Consider the following 20,544-nt stretch of genomic DNA (forward strand, 5'->3'; position numbering starts at 1 on the left):
GTCACTGGAGATTGTTTGATTACCAACTTCATCATCCCTAAGCTACAAAAAGTACTTGCTTCAAATGTAAGTTGATAGTAGATACACTAAAAAAAGAAAACAGATTTATAAAAATACCTTCAGAAATCATCTCGCTTATCATGCACCCCCAGACCAGGTTTAATTATATACAGTCTTCATACAAGTTTGCCTGGCTTGCTTTCCCCTGCCCCCAAATGTAAAAAGAATCAAAGAGATTTACTGAGTTTTGCTGAGAAAAAAATATTTCGGTAGCACACAAAATATGGCATTTAGCATAGAAAAATCACATCTTTGTAAGACAATCAAATCACAAGAGCTGGGAAATTAATAGTGTTTCTTTTTCTGTTCAGTAGGCTGGAACTTAGAGCACCCCCTTTATCCATGGATACCAGTGCTCCTCAAACTCCTGATGATTTTTCAGCTTTTAATTAACTGGTTTGGGTATAAACAAAACAGTATTTTTTAAATATGTGACTGTAAAATCACCAGTAATCTATCACTTTCTGCTACTTTTGAAGATATACTGTGAACATTTTTTCTGGCTTTGGCTTTTGGTTGAGATCTCTGCAGCAAGCCAGTGTTGCTTGGCTACTTAAATTAGGTTTATTTTATAGACTATAGAACTAGACATGCTCTGTTATTTCATGGTTAGGAAGGAACTGAGCCTCAGCTGTCTTCCTTCCTAAAAAGTGCTTAAGCACCCTGCTAGAGTAGGAATTCCTGCCACCATTTCCAATGATTTTCTTCCTATGTATCCATTTTCCACCTGGATGTAGTCTTGATCTGAAATTGTGGTTTTCAAGTAATCAGAACTGGATTTTTAACAAATATCATGTTCTTAAGATAAAGCCATACAGCTGTGTCTGAGTCTTCTCATTTCATCCTACTCCACTTCAAATCTCGATGTCCCTACAGAAACTGGGATTGTTTTTAATTTGATTTGTCATTAACTGCAGGAAAATAAAAACAACAGATAACACCAAAAATAAACACTGCTAATAATACTTTATTCAAAAGTATAATTCAAGGCATTACCTTCTATTTTGCAATATGGAAAAAAGTTGGACTGAAAACAATAAAACCAGCAAGATCTTGGTCAAAAAAAGCTTTTCCAATAATCCCCTGAGGTAAAAGTGATCCAGATCTAGGAGAAAGGCACCTTTTCACTTCTGTCTCTCCCTTTCTTGGTATAATGTTTGAAGTTCTCTGCAATGCAACTTCCAAATCCAGTCAATCTGTGCAAAGCAGTGACCTTTGAAAGCATGTGCTGTCTCAACAGGACTCAGAGGCACAAAAGCACATTCAGAGTTAATGCTCAATAGACACTGTGACAGAAGCATCTAAGAAACTTCCTCAGCCAGATCCAACCCATCAGATTCAAGCCTAAGGAACCAGCTGGCCAAAGAACTGCTTAAAATATCCAAGACCTATGAACAGGGATTTGCTCTTCCCTCAAACCAGAGCAGAGAAAATGCAGGTTTCAGAGACAAAAGCTCCTGTCCATGCAGCTTGAGGAAGGAGGGAAGCGACAAAAACTTCAATCCTCAGAGACTCGTGTACGTCAGCTCCTGCCAGGGCCAAGCCTGACCAAGAATAAACAGAGCTAACGAGCCTGGAGCAGTGCCAAGCAGCATTAGAGAAATTATGTGCCAGGCCAGGGAGTCAGCTAATCCACAGGAAGACTGTAAAAAACACTCCACAAGAGCTGCCGGAACTCACAGCTCCCAGCTGCCAAAGCCTCCTACCCTCGGAGGCTTTTTAAAGTTTGCCTTTGGGATACCAGGCACAAGACTGCTGCTCAGCATGGTTTGGGGACAGCAGAAGAAAAGGAGGAGCACAGTGCAAACAGGAAACTTGTTTTCATGTGCAGTCCTTCCCTGGAACTAGGAAAAAGGGAAGGGCAGCTTCCTTTCCTGCAGGTTCCAACTGCTCACTGAGCGCAGCAGCCTTGGTGGGTGCTCGAGCTCACCAAAAGCACAGAGCACAACAAGTGGATCAGTAAATGCAAAAAGTGACTACACAGCTCAGAGAAAGGTTGGTGTCACCACTTGTATAAAACAAACCAGCCCAGAACCAACAACCAAACTTCCATTATACAATATAAGCTGTGAAAACAAATTCTCTGTGAAGCATCCCAAAGGCAGGATTTGCCTCCAGCTCAGCTGTTCCTCACCTCAACAGCCCCAACAGCAGGAAGAACCAAGACATTTGCAAATCATGACCCACAAGAGAAATACATTCAATGGCAAGAGGGACAGATTTCCCAGGACACACAGCTTGAGGTCTGGCTACTGGCACAATCTAGGAAAGCTCAACAAAAGGATACTAGTCCTTCAAGGAGAAGAGAAAACAAGGATTAAGAAAAGCTGCTTCATTATAGATAAACATGAACACTAAAACCAACAGAAATCCAAAATACTGGGATTTGTCATGATATCAAGTGTAATTGTGATTATTAATGTGTCACTGTAACAACATTTTCCAAGTCAACTGAGCCTGCACTGCTTTAGCAGCATGAGATGCTTTATTTTTTTTAAAGATACCAATAACCACAATCCTCACTTCAACAAAGTTGGGGTATTTTGTTGGGTTTTTTTTGTTCTTTAAACGAGGACTATAGATGCTTGTTTTGGCATAGAAAACATTCCTCCAAAACCACACTTTGTCTTCCTTTCCCCCTATTTTCTTTAACAGTATCCAAAACATTAGACTTCCCATATTCAAGGTAACAAAGAAGCCAGTAGAAGCTACAGGTACTCAACCTCACTCAAAAATACAGAAATGAGATTGTGGAGCATGAAAATTGGACTGAGTATTCATGGAACATCAAAAAGAGGCATTACTCCTACCACCAGGAAAAGGCATGGCAGACACCCCTTTTCGTCCTTGCTGACAGCAACATTATCTAGGAGATTTCATAAGTTTGTCTGTCCTAAGAGCCTGAAAAGGAGAGAAGGCAAAAGGCGAGATTTCTCTTCCCTCCTCTCTTATCAGCACCTTGATAACACCCTTGCACCTACCACACATGGAAAAAGCAACAGGCTGTGCAAATTGCCTGGGCACTGCTTTGGAATGCTGCAGAAGACAAACATGCAACCCCATGGCTTCTGCCACCACTGGTAAATCAGAGCTTTTATTTGCACTTTATCTGTGTCCCATTTGCGTCAGCACGGCCGTGCTCTGCCAGGCACTGTCAGTGCTGTGGGGACTGGATGTGACCCTGAGGGACGGCCACAAACACGAGCAGGGAACAGGTCAGGCACACACATCACTGCAGGAATTCCCAGCTCATGCTGGTACCTCACCAGCAGGTCCCAGCCAGTGGAAAAGCCCCAGGAGGGTTAAACCCTTAAAGGCTTCACCTACCGGAAACAGGAGATGTGCCAGGCCTCGTTGACGGTCTTGTGGAGGCGCTGCCCAGCAGCAATGCTGTCCCCACATCCCAGGCATCTCCAGACTTCCTCACCTGCATGCAGCAATAAGGGGACAAACAGCAACAGGGTTACACCAGAGAAAACAAAGATTGGTGCAGCCTTCATAAAGAACAACCCTAAGTTTAGTAACTGACAGGAAAGCCTTCCCACATGGAAAGCTGCAGGCAGCCTATAACCCCAGAGTGGGAGCTCCCAAATCAAACTCTGGTATCTTGTATATTTTTTTTCCTCCAGATGTGACATCTGCTCCTTCACATTCTGCAGAAGAAAAAAAATGTGACTTTTCACATAAAACAGGTCAGTTACAGCTCTGTCAGAGCAGATATTTCAGGAAGCAACATGGTCTAGTACAACAATTCCAACAGAGAACCATGCTAGGCCAGGAAGCCACACTGCTGCTTCCCCCACACCACTGACTCAGCACATAACGTTTGCTCTCATTTGTATAATTAACTGGATTTCCCAGAACTGAAAGAAAGGAAAGGCAAACTTTATTCAGTAGAGAACAACTAGACTACCAGGAAGGAATTACACTCTTGAATGAATATTCCCATAGAGACTGTACAGCCAACACCAGACTACTGTCAGACTTGGGAAGGGGGAGTGATGCTACTGGCCTATTGCCCTTCCAGAAAATACTTATAATAGTTATAATAGAGCTATAATAGTTTTTGCTAGAACTGCCAGAAAGCCCCAGAGAGAGCTGGTTACTTAGATGCAAGCAAGCTAGGAAAACAGAATGAAAGCTTGTGCACAAAAGAACATTTGGCACACAGATAAATGCTACCCAAAATCCCAAGGGCAACACAGGCATATTAAAGAGTCAAGAATCTCAGTTCAGCACAGGATGGCACAAGAAATGTGTCACAGAGCTGAGCAGATCCCAAACCTGTTTCTTTCTGCTACCAACAGTTTGCTTGCAGCAAGGCTGCATTAAAGAAAAAGGTGCATTTAGACAAGGAAAACCACAAACCACGGACTTCCCTTTTCCAAAGAATTGTACAGCTTGGTAGTTGCTTAGGCAAGCTGACGCCACTGTTAAGTTCCTTGAAGCTACACAAAACAGAAGCCATCAGCCTTCCATGCACCTTTAACCCACTGTGTAGGTCAACGAGAACGTTTAAAATTAACCAAGGTGAAGATCTTGCACTTTTTACAGGAATAGCTGTTTCAGGGGAAAAAAACATTTGCTGCTCAGCTACAAGCACCACTACTGCCAGCAGACCAGCAGTACCCAGAAAGGTTTCCATGCAGACTGCAAGGCTCAGAGGGTTCCTTCAAATGTGACAGGTGGTGTAGGTTGTTACTTCAGCTCCCAAGGGTGCACCAGCTCCACACCTGGAGCCCCCGTGCCCTCCTGCTAATCCAGAACACCGGGAACTCCACCTGAGCTCAGACCTGCACAGCAGAGTCAAGGTTGGGAGAACCTCGGGAAAACCTGACACACCCCCCCCCCCCCCCGTGTTGTCCTATAAAGGAAATGGCTTTTCAGCACACCAAGCTTGGGAATAAAAGGCAAAGCTGCGTGTGCCTGTGCCTCCATCCACGGGCAGCCAACACTCTCCTCTCCAAGCAGGACAAGCCCTGGGAGTCACCTGAAGTTCTGAAATAGCTGCAGGCCAAAAACACCTGCAAACCAAACATCCCCTCCCATTCAGTGTCACCCGCACAACACACACGTGTTTGAATGGTCTGTGGATCCTACTAAAGACATTTAAAGCTCAGTGGCTACACCACCGCTGACGGAAAGCAACAAATTACTCCCCGACCATCTTACAGACTCTGACCCGTCAGCTCCAGAACTTCACCAAGCCGTCACCTACTCTCGGCTGCAGTGCTACATCTGTGTAAGTGTGCCCAGCGGAAACCAACAGTCCTCAATCCAACAGAAATTGCTCCAGTATGCAGGAGAAACGACGGAAATGAACAAAACAGAGCAGGAAACAGTGCGGAGGAAACGCGAACGGACATAATCCATGTAACAGGTCTGTCGGGTTCCCCGGGACGGGAGGAACGTGTCGGGGACGGCCAGCGAGCGGCGGCCCGGCGGGGACACGGCGGGACCCGGCACGGGACAGCGGGGCCGGGGAGCGGCACGGGCAGGCCCCGCGCTGCCGGACCCCACTGCCGGGCCCCACTGCCGGGCCCCGCGCCGCCTCTCCCACGGCCCTCCCGCACCGGGGCTGCGGAGACGCGCCGGGAGCCCCCGGGCCGCGCGTGTGGCGGCCGAGCGGCGGTGCCGCCCGCCGGAGGGAGCCGCGGGCCGGCTCCAGAAGGCTCCCCAGCCGCGGGCTGGCGTCCGGCCGGGGCGCGGGCTTAGGAGGCAGCGGCCCCGCCGAGTCCCGCAGGGGCCGCCCCGCGACACCTCGCGACACCGGCGGCCGCATAACGGGAGCCGCGGCCCCGCGAACGCGCGCCCGCCCCGCGGCGTTGGAGGGCGGCTCCTCCCGCGGGGGCGCGCCCGGCCCGGCCCGAGCTCACCTGGCAGCGCCTCCATCCCGCGCCCGCCGCCCGCCCGACGCCAGCGGCGGCCGCCGCACCTGGGCCCACCTCCCCGCGCCCTGCCCCCGCCCACGCCACGGGCCAATCGGCGGCGCCCGCTCCGCGCCCCGGCCAATCCCCGCGCTGCCCCGCCCCTCTCGCACCGCCCTTTCCGCGCGCGCGGCCAATGGCAGCGCCCCCCGCCCGCAGCCCCGCCCCGCCCTTGGCGCGGAGGGCGCGGCCCCGGCGCTCCCGGCCCCGAGGCAGCGCAAAGGAACGGCGGCGCACTCCGCTCAATGTAAAACCATTTTTTAATTCTAAATCACTTTCACAACAGTGAAAATTAGTGAGGAGGAACGGTAACGCACTAACCGAGCCATCCGGGCCGTGTGCGGTCGGGTTACGGGGCACGGGTACATACAAAAGCACACCAGGGAAAGGGGGAACCAAGCGTTAACACTTTTAGACTATTTCATCCTTGAATTGCCGGAAAATAAGAGCTCTCAGTCATGTTTCTGCAGCCTTCCCTAAATCCATTATCTGTCTCACTCCTAGATGGAAATCCCCCCGAGCCACTAAAATTGTGGTTTTTAAAATGTATTACTTAAATATATTTCAGTACCTCTTTACTCTATTTTAGTCACTTCTCTATCCTCTTTATGGGATAAAGGCTTCAAAGGGCTACCCTTCTCCTCCCTGCATAACCTCTCAGCACGCAGTTTCTCCGTACGAACGGAGAAGAAATCCATCCCTTACTGCCACATGAACCTTCCCTTCCCAGCAGCAGGTGGTGCTGACTGCGCAGGAGAGGGACCCAAAGCTGCGACATTGCAGGACAACCAAAAAAAACCAGCCTTTCTCCTGGGAAGGGCCCCAGTTACTCAGTTATACACTCGAGAAGAACCCCATCCCGAAGTTCAACTTCTCACAAGTGTCAAACAACAAAAGCTGAAGCACCACCTCAACTATAAATAGTTGAGCAATATATTCTGTCAGATTATCATCGAGTCAGGTATTAATCTGATGTGACAAAACACTGCAGAAGCTTTGCAACATTCTACTTGCCAGATGGAATTCTGGAGGTAGGCAAGTTAAACTTCAGTCATCCTCTGCCTTGACACTAAAAGGGAACAGTTTATAATTACATAAATAAAGTTCTATAGCAATTAATCAAAGGTGTCCTGCCCAGGAAACTCTTCCATACACTAAAAAATCCCAAGCTATTGAAACAAAGTTTCTATTAATTGATTTATCAGTTTTCGGTCTACTGCCAGGGAAGTCACAACATTCATCTTGCAGGAAATCATTATGACTATGAGCGTCCTGAATCAAAAAAAATCTAAACACATTTAAGAGAAAAAAAATGGAATTGCCTAGTCAGAGAAATATGAACTGTTCATCTTGCTTGGGAATCTCTCATACCTGTTTTGAAGGAATCTACACAAATACATCAGGAGTACTCTTTAAAGCTGAATACCCAACAGGATTCCAAAGTGCCTGCAGAGTGCTCACCTTCTGGAATATCCCCTCAGCACATGAATGGTTGTCGTCTCCTCCAGCACTTCAAATTAAAATCTTTGGTAGATACTGCAGAGACTCTTGTGCTGTGGCTGTTCTGGCACGGGAGAAGCTCTGTGTGCACCTGCAGAGAGAAGCTCTTCCAAATGTTCCCTACTGAGCATGTGCTGGCAAAGGCAGGACCTCATGTCTCCTCCTGTGTAATTTTACAGTATGACAAGTTTTACCTCAAAACTCAAGTAAAGATGCCCTTTTTTCCTCTCCCCAAACAAGCTGATCTCAGAGCTGTAATAGGATTTAATCTGGAGTACATGACCTTGTGTAGGAAGTCTCAAAGCCTTGGGAAAGATAAATGTGGCTACAGTGATGAGGTTGTGAGGGGATTATCCGTGAGTGCAGCCACAGATGCTGCACAGAGCTGGGGAAGACAACACTGTTTGTCAGTGAGGAACTGGGCTGGGTCCAGCAGCCCCACCTGGCTCCACAGCCACAGAATCTTCCAGTGTCTGGCTCCAGCATGCTCAGGCTTTAAAAAAATTGCAGCATAAAATTGTATCCCTTCTTCTCCCAGCCACCAGAACCATCAGGAAGGGTTTTCCATCACGGCGGGAAATAACAGACGGAAAAGAAACCAGGCTTCAGCCCTGGTTCTGTCTACACCACGTGCTGTGTCCCAGAGAGTCCCAGCAGTGCTGCAGGTGATTTCCTGAAGGTCAGATGTTGATGGAGATACTAAATAACATCTGCAGCTCTGGCAGATCCATCGTGGTTGCAAAGCAGGAGACACTGGTCGCACTGGAGAAGTTTCCTTACCTGCCCAATGGGATAAGTGTCTATCCCACAGACCTGGTGTCACTGATTGGCACAGGATTTCAAAGCAGCACTCCCTTTCAGAGTGCAGCTCAACACTAGGCCTGTGGTTTGTGGCAGGAACCTGTTGTACAAGATATCTGAGCTGAAATACACTTTTAAACCAATGTTTTAATTCCCAACTCTGGTGCAAAATGTGAGATTCCTCATTGTGCTGTAGTACCACCAATTCCTGAAGCCCATAGTTAGCTATGGAACCAGACACCAAGAGGTTTAAAATGGGATGGGGATGCAGTTTGTAACTGTTTCAGTGGCCTTGTTGTTCATGAATACATAGAATAATGGAAAAGACTTATGCAATCAACAGCCAGAACATTATCACCAGTGCCACAAACAGGAAGAGGCGGGAAAGGAACTGCTCATCCACATATTGAGGAGTCCCTGGAACAGCTGGAAAACAGGAAGTAAAAAAAAACAACAGTTCAGCTCCTTCCTCTTCTCTGTGATTGTGTATATTCTGAATATAGTATATTCATACATTGAAAAATATGCAAAGAATCTGCTTGGTGAGAAAGTTGCTATTTCCTACCCTCAGCCTGGCTGGCTGCATGGGAAGATCAGAAGGAAGACAAGTATCACATCCCTGAAGAAGGACTCCTTAGTTCAGTCCCATCCTCAACAGATTTTCAGGGAACACTGAACTACAGTTAATAGGGAAGATCATTTGACCCAAGGACAGCACAGGACCATGGCAACGCTGGTGTGATGTGAAGAATGAGTCTGTTCCTCATAATTCCAGTGCCATACAACATGTTGGAAGGTTTGCCAGGCATAACCTTTCATAAAATAAGTTCAGAAAACCCTGGACAGTAGATGTTTTTGTTCGAAACAGATTCATTTTGTCTACAGTGAAGATGGGAAGAGGTTCTCTAGGGATTATTTAATTGTTAGAGAGCAAGGTCACCCCTTGGAGTAACCCAACTGTGTTTTGTTAATCGAAAATGTGAAGTAATTTCACTGGAAAGTTACTTCTTATAGAATAGAGATGACTGTCCCAGAAATAAATTTCTGAAAAATGAACGATCTTTGTATTCATTATTTTGTGGTACAGAGCACCAGTTTAAATTTTTCCTTCTAGTCTTTCAGGAAATGGTCCTTTCCTGCTGTTCTTAAAATCTGGGTCTCCTTCTTACACCTCTCGTGACTCCTTTTTATTATCATTAGGAAGTCTAGTCCAATTTGTCTCATTTTTCAGAAGGAGTCTGCTGAGATCTGAATTAAAGGAGTGTATTCTCCAGTGCCTCTGTTTCTCTGCAGTCACTGGTCTCCCAGGAGGGCCTTCAGCAAATTATATGGAAGTGACAAACCTGCTTCTTTTATAAGTCTGTGTACAAAACATATCAGCCACAGACCACGTTCTCTACTGAGTGCTTCTGCCCTCATTTCATGTTTCTATTGACAACACTGGTTACTGTTCAGACTACTTTGTCATTCAGCAGGTTATTTAAGAGTTTGCAAAATGTCTGTTTGTGACAGGAGAGGAGAAGGATCCGTGGTACCTGGAGGAGGTCGCCCATCGTTTATGTTGAAGGCTGTTGCGAATATACCAAAGGGAAATGCCCCAATTCCAAACGACATCTGGAAGCCACCATCACCAAACCCAAAGCCCTGGAATCCCTGCAGAGAACAAAGAACACAAGACAAAAAAGGTACCAGTCATTTCAGAGCATATTTCAGAGTATTTTTGTGGGAAGTGCAGACATTCCCTCTCCCTGGCTGAAGGAGGGCCATGCTGTCTGGCAACTTTCAGTCTGACACATTTTGTAGATCTCCCCTTAGCTCTCCTGGGTTTAAAATGTTTCAGACAGCAGCAAATTTGCCAAGCAACCCAAAGGTTTGAGTAAAAAATGAAAACTAGCAACTGCAGTTCTTGCTTGAGGGCCATAAATTAGGACAGTGTTTCTCAACTGTAACCTTTCTCAACTTTAAGTAGAGGGTATCTGCCAATGTATCAAAATCAATGGAACAAATTATATTTAAAGTGTCTTAACAATGTATCATGTGTTAACAGCTGCTAGCCATATAAGAAAGGTACTTAAGAAAACAATCTAAATTGATTTTTGGGATACATGTGCATTATTTAAAAACTCAGTGAAATGCTTAATTGGCAGTGGGATGCATCAAGCATTTGAAGGAAAAGTACAAAAAAACATTTACCACGGGGACTCAAATTAAGGTGGCAAAATCACCTGGGGGAGGAATGCAAGACATAAGGAAAGGAGGAAAAAAGGAAGTTGCAATGCAGTAACACTGACCTCATGGGATCCAGACTAAAATACCACATCCAAAGATAAGTGTTCTGAATTGAGATGAATCCTGCTCTGCAGAAGCAGTGTGCTGTTTGAGAACTCAGCGTGTGTGAATTCAGGGGCTTGTGTCACACCTAACAACTGGGGAGAGCCCACAGTTCTGTAACCCAGCAATCTCTCCTCTTACCTCAGGATTAAAACAGTGATTACCAGTTCTGAAAGGTCCTCTGGTTTATCACCACTAACAGTGGGAGGACAAAGATGATTTTACTCATCTAATAAAAGCCAAGTGTTTCTTGATTGAGCCTTGATTTGAGGAGTTGGTCTTTTGCCCATACTCTTCTCAAGCATTTTGCCACTAACTCTGAGGGACAGCAAAGCTCTCTGTGGCAGCTACAGGATCTGAAGAGAACAAGGAAGCTGCATCACTACTGCCCTGCTTTTATACCCCATCCCTCTGATTTACAGCAGATGAAAAGTTCAAGCAGCACCAGATGAAAAGTTCAAGTAAGGCACAGGAGCTGATTTAATAAGGCAGCAATGCCCTAGTGAAAGAGCTCCCAATACATTCAATACAGAAATGCACCTTAATCACACCCTGCAGAGCTGTCTGCTTGAAGCATGAGGGAGATGATCCTCTCCAAGGACCCTGGGCTGAGTTACATGGAAATGTGCCATTGTTTCATCAGGTCATGCTTGCTGTCATCGTGCTGAAGAACACTGTGGTCTGTCCTACCACCTACTCCCACGTCTGCTCCATCTGTGCCAGCTGCTGTTTACATTCACCCTATGTAATCTCCTCAACAGAACCACAGATCCCTCTTCAAATTAGCATGCATCCAATAGATATTGACTTTCTCTTGTGTACAGTTACATCCCATCAAAATGAGAGAAGCAGGTTTTTGTCAGTGTCAAAAATCTAAATCCATATGTGGATTACACATTTCAATGATACATATATCTTAACAGAAATACACTTGCACAAAGACCTTCCAAAGCCAAGTGTCTCTTGTATTTAAACATGGAGAACAATCAAGTATGAAAAGCTTTTCCAGTGATACCACACTGGGCTCTGTTCATGAAGCATGATCCAAGTCGGGCTGTTCTTTGGGAAGATAAAGTGTACCAAGGGAATGGAGCTCTCTGCCACACCACAGCTATCAATGATCCATGAACAGCCAACTGGGAAGAGCAGGATGTGTAAGCTGCAGGATCTCTCACAAACATTGACGTCCTCCAGGATGAATAAATCTCACTATCAATAAAAACAACTAAACCACTCAAGCTTGTTTGATCACTTACCCCTCTGTTCTCTGGTTCAGGTCTCTGTCCTTGGGGTCGTGGTGGAGTTTTCTCTCTGCAGGAAGTTGTGAAATTAGCTCAAGTGCAAGGACATGTGACAACAGTATCTGCAGTAGCCTGGCTAATAATGCAAATCTCCACAAAACTCAGTCTCCTGGGGCCATCCAGCAGAGCTGGAGCAGAGTGTGAAAGAGCCAACCACCCAGCTTTGGACCTTCAGCAGCACATCACTGAATTAATGCCGCACTTCCGAGTAACAAACACCCATTGCAAAGGCTAAAAGCTGAGGACATGAACATTTAATATAAGCTTCTCTGGCCAGATAACAATCATTGCAACCTGTCACTTGTAACTGATAATTAATACTTGACTCAAATTAAAATGAATTGCCAGTTGAACAAGAAATGTGTGCAAACCCAGGCTCTGAAAAAGCCTAAAGCATTTGGCAGAAATATCAGATCTATGTCTTCCGACAAAGTATTTAAAATTGTGAATCCAGCACTTTAACAATTAAATCTCAAGACCCTAAACTGAAGTTTCACCTTTCATTTTCAAATGAAAATAATTGCATTTAGGTTTCTTACCTGGGGTCCTGTTGCCCAGTGCTACCTCTTCCATAGAGAGGAATAACTTTATCTCGACTGATTCCTGCTTTGCACACAGGACACACTTGTCTGTTTGGCCTGGTCTCTAGCCACTAAAAGAAAGGAAATTATAAGAAAACTACTAAAATATCACAAAAACAACTATGCAAACCTCCTTTGCAGCCAGGCAGAAAGACTTTAGCAATTTCTCACAAAGTGAGAAACATTTAAGTGCCAAGTACTCCCCAAAGTGGAGTTGGCACTTTGGCTATTGTTCTGGTGGGAACAACTTTCTGATGTGTACATCTTCAGATCTATGCTGGAGTAAAATAAGAAATAAAGACTACCAGCAGTCCTGCATAGGCCAAGGGCTAGGGCAGACAGCCTTCCTGTCATCCACCTTTTCTACAATGGTACCACAATGTAAAACACTATACAGACAAAGAGAAGTACACTCAGCACTTAAACCTGCAAGCTAAACCCTGCAAGCTCCAACAGTAATTGTACCAAAACTGAAATTACACACAGGGTTTAAGAAACTCAAAAGTGGAGGCAAGTGGAACAGAATCTAAGTTTTCTTGTTGCTCAAAGAGCAGATTGCAAGGTGTTGCACATGAAGCTGCATGAGCAGGCTGTGATTGCCCTGGAGAGAAAAGCACATTTGAAAAGAGGGGGATACTCCAGAGAACCAAGGGCTTTATTGAGCAACTAGAGCTGATGAAAGACAAAGTAAAAGAAAACCTGTCTTACCTGGTGTAAACAAGGCCAACTGTGAGCATTCCCAGGATAATTTGTTCACAGAGCAGGAAAAAAGAAGAAAATGGAATTAGTTACTGAACTCAGTATGACGAACGTGCAGCGTACAGGGACAGCACAGCTTGGTGACAACAGAACCCTGGAATCCAGCTGGGCCAGTTCTGTAGCCTCCCATTAAAATAATTTTTGAAAGCACAGCCCAAGACTGATCTCCACTGTTTTTTTTTCAGGTTACACAATCTAAAATCCCAATGTGGTTCCGTGGATCTCCCATTCCCAGGTCCTCATCCATACCAAAGGCCCAAATGGAGGCTGTGTTAATCTCAGGGTTCATTGTACAAATTTTCTCTTCTGATACCATGAAAAAATATCCCAGAGCCAAGATGCAAATGAGCAAGATGTCAATAACGAGACTTTAGGACCTTAGAAGACTGAGCTGAAACATCAGCCACACTCACAGAAGCATGGAATAACTCACACTGGATGGTACCTCAGATAACCTCTAGTCCAGCCTGATGCTCAGAGCAGGGTCAGCTACTGAGATCAGACTCAGTTGCTTAGGGCAGAGAAATTCCCATTTACAGATTAAATTGCTATGGCAAATTAAAAAAAGGTCAAAGACAAGCAAGCTACAAGATAAAACTGCTAAACAGCCATCTGCTTTCAAAATGGTCTCAATAACCCTATTCAGACAAGACACCTGGTATTTTTAAGGTTCCATTCTTCCAAATCCTTTTGTGCAATAATTTAATCTTAGTTTATCTTAACATGCCCTAAGCCAGTGATTTTCCATCTCCCCAAATAAAAATCTGGATTTTCAGATGTTATGTATATTTACACAGGAGAAAAGCATTTTCAGGGCTCTTTTTATTAAAGAGTTAGCTAGCCCACTGTGTAAAATAAACTCCAACCCTCCCACATTTGCCCATGTCAATCCTTAACTTCTTAACATTTAAGAAAGGGTATACTCAAATCAGGTTACCCACATCAGAAATTCTGCACATTAATTTTATCTGTGCTGTACATTATTTCCAAATTAAATTAAAGAACTGAAAAGTTCCTAACACAAGTGCAATATCATGGGAAAAGAGAAATAGCCCATATGTAAAAAGCTTATTGCCTTTTTATTCCTTTTTTTTTTTATGTTTTAAAAGGAAAAAAGAGCAAGCTTGTAGGAGAAACTACAATTTGGCCTCCAGAACCTAGATTCATATCCAGGTTTAGGTATGCAGAGGTTAGAAAGGAATTTAGGTCTAAAGAACCTATCTGTGGCAGGCCAGACAGCACAAACAAAATAACACACAAAAGCAAACAGTGTCAATGAGCACTGAACTGTCTGTGTGGGGCTGTTTGTTTGCTTTTACACAATAATCCAGAAATACAGGGAATTTAAAACACAGGAAACCCACTCCCTGGAACACAAGCAAAGAAAAACAGTTGAGGAGCAAACCCAAGTTTCTAAACCAAACCCAAAGTCCCTCCTCTAGAATTACAAACAGGTTTTTATGGGATCAGGTAGAGGGTGTTCTGGCTGATGTGTGGGGCTGCAGCACTCACCAGAAGAGGTGCCCACACAAGCTGATAACTGCATCCTTGGCAGTGTCTAAACAGATGTTGCACTCAAAAGTGTTGTCCTGATTAATGTTGTCCCCAGAGCCATTACTGCTGCTGCTGCCACTGGTCCCTCCAGTACTGGAGCTCTTTGTCGATGCAGAAGCCGTGGGTCCTTTGCTTGCCATCCTCAACAACCACCCACACAGGGTCAAGAGAATTTTCCTCCTGGGATCCTAGTTCTGAGAAAGGGAAAAAAACCAAACAAACCTAAACAACTTATTGGCATTATAAACATTGCATTCTGGCCCCTTTCCAAACTGGTGGTGATTTATCTAAGAAGCTCTCGAATCCTGCTGTTGATGGTTTTAGTTTAACGTTGCTGAGAGGGATCTTTTTTTAGAAACTAAGCTACTTTACAGTCCCATAGTATGACCTGGCTGATGTGTGACCTCTATTTTCCTGTTACTGATAAGCATCCACAGCCAAAACAACCCCCCTGTACTTTCTTGTAAATGCCATTTGCTGTAATGAGAATGAGCTCACCTAGTCATACATGCTCTTCCAAAATTCAACACAAATTATATCTGAGAATGCAGCCTGAAGCAGACCTTAATCATGAAGTAATTAACAGTTTGAACAGACTGCCAATGCAGAGTCTTAAGTTCAATGTTCATTAGTTTGGGATATTAATGACAATAATGGCAAAGGTGGCTTAGAACTTGAATTGTCTCCTGAGCAGTATCTTGCTGCTATCACAGCAGTGTTGATATGACTATCAAACATTCCTAATACACTCAAACTATCAAACATTTCTAACCTAGTAGTAAGGCAGTAATGGAGAAGTATTTAAAATATACCTTTATGTGCTTGAATTTTACTTCAATGCTTTTGCCTCTCATTAACATAATCATATTTACCAAAGAACAGCTTTTATTTCAGTAGCAACAACCTCTACAGCATAATTCCTTGATATGCAAATTCTACAGTACCTAAAACTTTGAGACTCAGCACAAGGCATTTACATTTCTAGAAACATAGTACATTTTTTTTTTTAATCCAGGAACTAAAAGAGCTTCAGTAGCTACAGAAATTAATTCACTAAAATAAAAATGTTTCAATTATTCCACTATGGTTTTCATGAAACTCTAACATCATGTTGATGCTGCAGAACAGGAATACTTAGATAAAGCTGTGAGAAACCAACAGGTGATTATCTGAACTTTTTGCAAATGTTCAAATAGTGAAGTGCTTTCAAAGGGCAAACCTGAATTTTTCAGAAGGTAATTTCTTTGCAAACTTACCCCCCAGGCACTAAGGGCTTTCCTTAGTGTTGCCTCTTTGTAGCAGAGCTGCAGCACAGGTGCAGGGCAGCAAACTAAAGCCTCGGGATCTCCAGCTGTTATTGGCAACAGCTTTTTTCCTACAATACAATCCCACTGCACAGTCAGGAAAGCATCACACTGGAGCCTTGTGAAGTATTGCAGCAAAGACTCAGTTCCAGCAGGTGAAATCTATTTCTGCAGAGCTTTTTCACTCCGTTACATCATTTTACAGGGTGTCCCAGAAGGGCAGATTTGTATTCACAGATGCTGCACTTCAACATACGCTGCTTTCAGCAGTGCTGACTCTTAGCATTTCACACCACCACTCCATCTACACTCAGCTCATTGTACAAAATTAAAATCCCTGTTAGATCAAGGCAGATGGAAGTGCTGCCAACCCACAAACTGTGTGCCAAAGACACTTGGATTTTTCACACGTCCTTACAACCAGAATCTTCAGCCTGTCTTGCTCAGTAGTTTAAGTGAAAACTTATCAACTTGGACTATATATATTAATATACAATTTGAGAAAACCTCCTTAAAACTAAAGGAGTTCAACACACTGTAAAAATACAGCATGTCTTTAAGGAATGGTCACAAGAAACATCTTGACATGTAACACAAGGAAAGGACGTGTACAAGGGGCAAATAAAAAAATTCTGAGTCTTTACCAATGTGGGAAAAAAAGTTCCTTTTTCCAAATAGAAATTCCGTATATTAACACAATGAATCTGGAGACTTGTCAAAAAGATAAAATTTGTATCTCCACAAAAACTTACTGAAAGAAAAACCCTCAGTTTTTAGTAACTACAACAAATAAACAAAATGTTATGAAGAAGGATGACAAAGAAATTCAGAGAACTATCAGTAATGGAACGAAATAAAGATGTCTGAGACAGAAGAAAGATTAAAATGACATCATGCAACAGGCATTGAATCTCCTTTCCTAGAAGAGGGTCATTCCTTAATCTCCACTGGGGATCCTCTCCTAAGTATCTGTTCATTGGCTAACGGAGAGCAATCCATTAGGATATAACCAATTAAAAATATCAAAACTATAGCAAAATGCTACAGTAAAAATAATAAAAGGCTTCTTGTCCCTGAAATATTGTTTAACATAACTGGGTCTGTAATGAGTGCTGCTGGGCTCTGTACATCTGCACATATACAAAGAAGCAAATGTGAAACAGCTTCCAGTGGCTACATTTACATTTGATAATCATATATTGTGTAGCTTGTGAGTGTACTCAGAATCCTAAAGTAGGAATTCAACTGCAAATGGAACACGTTCTGAGTGTAGAATGAGCTCACAATTGAACAGTCACTCAAACTACTTAAACTCTGAGACAAAACTCTCTAGGGAAAAAACCAACAAGCCATAAGCAAATCACAAATTTAAAAAATCAACAACTAACACAGCAGGCCAAACCAAACCCATTTTCATTTTGCTTTAGGGTTTGGGAGGAAGCCTATGAGTACACTGGGACATGACATGACTTCTGGCGTTAAGTAAACACAATTGAGAGATGCCAGCCAAGGTTTGCCATATCCTTGTCCTTCAGATCAGGTCTCCAAACCAACCCTAGAAGCCCGATGAACAGCAAACAAAACAAGGGAAAGGATATAAAAATCAGCTGATACCTAACTGCAGGCACTCAGAGATCTTGTCTTTTTCTTACTTCTTTACTCTCTACATGTTTACAGGAGAACAGTATTGCTGTTTCATAGAGCCCATCCAGATTAGCTGTTTATTTCCTTTAAACCATGGTCAATGTGTCATATCCCAACAGGTTGTTCTGAAAATGACCTTTACCACATCCAAGAACCAAGCGCAGCAGCAGATGAAAGGTTAAGAAGCAATTTGCAGGAAGGCTTCCTAAATAAATACAAGAGTCTGGTGGGGCGTGAAGACACGGCAGTGGAGCTGCAGGAGAGGGTGAAACTCCACAGGGGCAGCTGGGACCTGGCATGTCCTGAGAGCCCAGAGCACAGGACACCCACCACAGGAGTATGTGCAGGTGTGAGCACTGGGTACAGATCTCACTGACAGCCAGGAAAAAAGACATTTCTCTCTAAAATTTTAAAAACTTCACCTGTAAATCGACTGCGAGCAACTGCACAGCAGGAAAGCAGGGGCTGAGTGGCTGCTGTCAAAGATCACATTTCTGAACTCAGTAAATGACAATGACTGCGTTTGCCAAAGTACACTGGCCCAACCCTCAAAACACAGGAAAAACACTTTAAGACAGGCTAGAGGAGTCTAACCTGTACTTTTCACCATAAGTTAAAGTACACACAAAAAATAATCTGCTGGAAACAGCAGTTGAACATTAATTCAACTTGGGAAAGGCAGAGAGGGAATATAAATTAGAAGGTAATTTTATCTATACAAAACAGTCTGGAATACGTGTTCACAGCATGACATTAGGATGTCTCAAGTATTTAATTTTTTTCATGAACAATGTGAAAAATTCTGGTGAGGATATAGAAGTCTGGCTAGTTTATTAACAAAACCCAAAGTTTGTTCCTCTTTGCCATAACAATGAAATAAAAAGAGCAGCACATTGGATGTCAATTTCACAGGAAAGACCCTTTTCCATATTTCTTTCCTAATGAATCTTATTTTAGCTAAGATCATTGAAATTAAAATAATCCAAATCTAGTTTGTTTATGAAACAAGTTTTGATTTAGTCCCTGAACCTTTTGCAGTTTAAATCAAAGAGAAGACTGGTCAGTGTATTTTTCTTATCGCTAAGGTAACAGTGTTGTTTTCTGACACTTAAAAATTTTATAAAAGGAATACAAACATTAGAAAATAATTTTAAATTTAAAACTGCTACGGAGAGTTTATATAAATATGCCCACTCCTAAGTTTAACAACAATCTGATACTTAACATATTACAATTACCTGGGCTTCAAGTACAACAGCCAGGTAACCTTAGCTGAAAACTGCTGACAGTGCCTAGAAGAAAATGCACTGGCTTCTTGACAGTCATTTTAGATATTCTTAACAAACACACGACTGTCCTGTTAATCATTAAATACATATTTATCCCTCACTACCTTTTTACTTTTTTCTGTCTCCCAAACATGTTACATTTTAACTCCTTGGAAACATTTCTTGAGTTCATCCTTCCACTTCCTGTAACCTGCACAGCATTGGGCACCTGCTTTTTAATATCACCCTGCAGCGGTCCCAAAACACGAATTCATGAGATCACTTTGCTCTTGCAAAACCAGCCTTGTGCCTTCCAGCCCAACGTGCCCTTGCCTGGCCTCGTTTCATTAATTGGGATTCTGCAACGCACATCTGTGTTACAGTCAATGCTGCCAGGGCAAGGGCCCGGCTCAGGGGCTGTTTTGGGAACACTGAGGAGTCCATGTGTAAATGCAAACAGTAAAAGCCTTTAGGTGATTAAAGCAGCTGCTTTATTATCCTTTCCATAAAGGTTTAATAGAGACTCAGAGAAAAAAATCTTCCAACAAAGATTTTATCCTCTTACCTCACAAAGTCCAAAGGGAAAAATATAAAAAAATTAAAAAAAACCACCCACACAATATAACCAGTTGGGTAATGCTGCTCCAGAGTTTTCCTGGTCTGCAGTGCCGTGTGAGACAGATGTACCCGCCTAACCCAGGTTAGCAGCAAAAATATCAAATACAACATTTGTTATATACAACAGACATGATCTAAGAAGCAACAAGCGAATGTTAATACACGAGCAATTCTCGAAATACGAGTAATGTCATGTACCAGCAACCGACGCCCGGCGACATATCCAGATCCAAACCCGTCTATCGCGACAGAGGCGGCGCCGGCAGCGCAGCACCGGCACCTGCGGGCCCGGGCCGGCGCCTCGGGGGAAAACCCCGACCGGCAGCACTGGGCCGGAGCTCGGGGGACACCGGGCCAGGCCGCGGCTCCCGCGGCGTCCCCGCCCCGGCTGGAGCAGGCGGCTCCGGCCTCCCGGCGCCCGGCCCGGCCTCGGAGCCACAGCCTGGCCCTGGAGCCGCAGCCCGGCCCCGGCTCCCCCCCCGCCCCCCGGCCCGGCCCGGCCCTGCTCACCGGCAGTGCGGGCTCCTGCACCGCCCGTGCCCGGCCGCCGCTCCGCCGGGCCCGTCAGCTGAGCCCCGGAAGCGCGGCCGGCGGAAAGGCCCGGCCCCCGCCCCGCCGAGCGAGCGGCACCCGCCCCTCACGGCCCCTCACGGCCCGGGCCCCGCTCAGACCCCGCGGCCTCCTCACCTCGGGCTGCTCGGCCCCGCAGCGAACCCCCCGTGCTGCTGCCGGTGTGGGCGGCTCTGCCGCGGCCGAACGGAACGGCCGCCGGGAACTGCGGGAAGTTCGCACCCAGAGCTCGGCCCCAGCAGGAAGGCAGGAAAGAAAAGGGAGGACGGAAAAGGAAGGACGGAAAGGGAAGGAAGGAAGTTCGGGGGAAAGAAATTGTTGGCTTA

At 44.6% G+C, this 20,544-nt stretch overlaps 2 protein-coding genes and 1 long non-coding RNA gene across 14 annotated transcripts in view; 1 reads left to right on the top strand and 2 right to left on the bottom strand.

The window, feature by feature from the left end:
- LIMK2 (LIM domain kinase 2) overlaps window positions 1–5,996 on the bottom strand; it is a 30,846-nt gene extending 24,850 nt beyond the window's left edge. Inside the window, exons 1-2 of one of the 4 annotated variants that reach the window (XM_083874141.1) lie at window positions 5,937–5,996; window positions 3,388–3,487 (exon numbers count right to left, since the gene is read on the bottom strand). In XM_083874141.1, the coding sequence (XP_083730267.1) occupies window positions 3,388–3,487; window positions 5,937–5,952 (116 nt within the window). In that variant the 5' untranslated portion in view covers window positions 5,953–5,996. Of the gene's footprint in view, window positions 1–3,387; window positions 3,488–3,589; window positions 3,714–4,428; window positions 4,544–5,278; window positions 5,438–5,936 lie in introns of those variants that run through there. The other 3 variants (XM_083874139.1, XM_083874138.1, XM_083874140.1) reach the window with 3 other exon arrangements.
- Window positions 3,394–20,469, bottom strand: RNF185 (ring finger protein 185). 8 transcript variants are annotated; one of them, XR_014591313.1, is made up of 8 exons: window positions 20,159–20,240; window positions 14,773–15,008; window positions 13,210–13,228; window positions 12,460–12,572; window positions 11,876–11,930; window positions 9,824–9,941; window positions 7,449–8,714; window positions 3,394–3,487 (listed from the first exon to the last, which is right to left on the bottom strand). XR_014591313.1 is itself a non-coding variant. In XM_083874151.1 (8 exons), the coding sequence occupies exons 3-8, from the start codon at window positions 14,952–14,954 to the stop codon at window positions 8,617–8,619; spliced, it is 585 nt and encodes a 194-aa protein (XP_083730277.1). In that variant the 5' UTR covers window positions 14,955–15,008; window positions 16,071–16,189; window positions 20,159–20,215; the 3' UTR covers window positions 6,240–8,616. The 8 variants fall into 8 exon arrangements, 7 of the variants coding, with proteins under 7 accessions (XP_083730277.1, XP_083730276.1, XP_083730275.1 ...); XM_083874151.1 differs by lacking the exon at window positions 3,394–3,487 and adding an exon at window positions 16,071–16,189 and having other exon boundaries at window positions 6,240–8,714; window positions 20,159–20,215; XM_083874150.1 differs by lacking the exons at window positions 3,394–3,487; window positions 20,159–20,240 and adding exons at window positions 16,071–16,189; window positions 17,733–17,922 and having other exon boundaries at window positions 6,240–8,714.
- On the top strand, window positions 5,243–14,754 carry LOC310916542. 2 transcript variants are annotated; one of them, XR_014591314.1, is made up of 3 exons: window positions 5,243–5,440; window positions 9,801–9,973; window positions 13,446–14,754. It is a non-coding gene; the product is annotated as an uncharacterized lncRNA (long non-coding RNA). The 2 variants fall into 2 exon arrangements; XR_014591315.1 differs by lacking the exon at window positions 13,446–14,754 and adding an exon at window positions 11,263–11,862.
- Window positions 20,470–20,544: the final 75 nt, after the last annotated feature.

This window comes from Zosterops lateralis, assembly GCF_965231275.1.
Source record: "Zosterops lateralis genome assembly, chromosome: 17".
Taxonomy (NCBI): domain Eukaryota; kingdom Metazoa; phylum Chordata; class Aves; order Passeriformes; family Zosteropidae; genus Zosterops; species Zosterops lateralis.

Coding starts and splice junctions, on each gene's coding strand:
- RNF185 (XM_083874149.1), bottom strand. CDS start 14,954: ATGGCAAGCAAAGGACCCACGGCTTCTGCATCGACAAAGAGCTCCAGT. Junction 11,931..12,459: donor ACTGGGCAACAGGACCCCAG/GTAAGAAACCTA, acceptor AACTTCCTGCAG/AGAGAAAACTCCACCACGAC. Junction 9,942..11,875: donor CTGAACCAGAGAACAGAGGG/GTAAGTGATCAA, acceptor TGTTCTCTGCAG/GGATTCCAGGGCTTTGGGTT.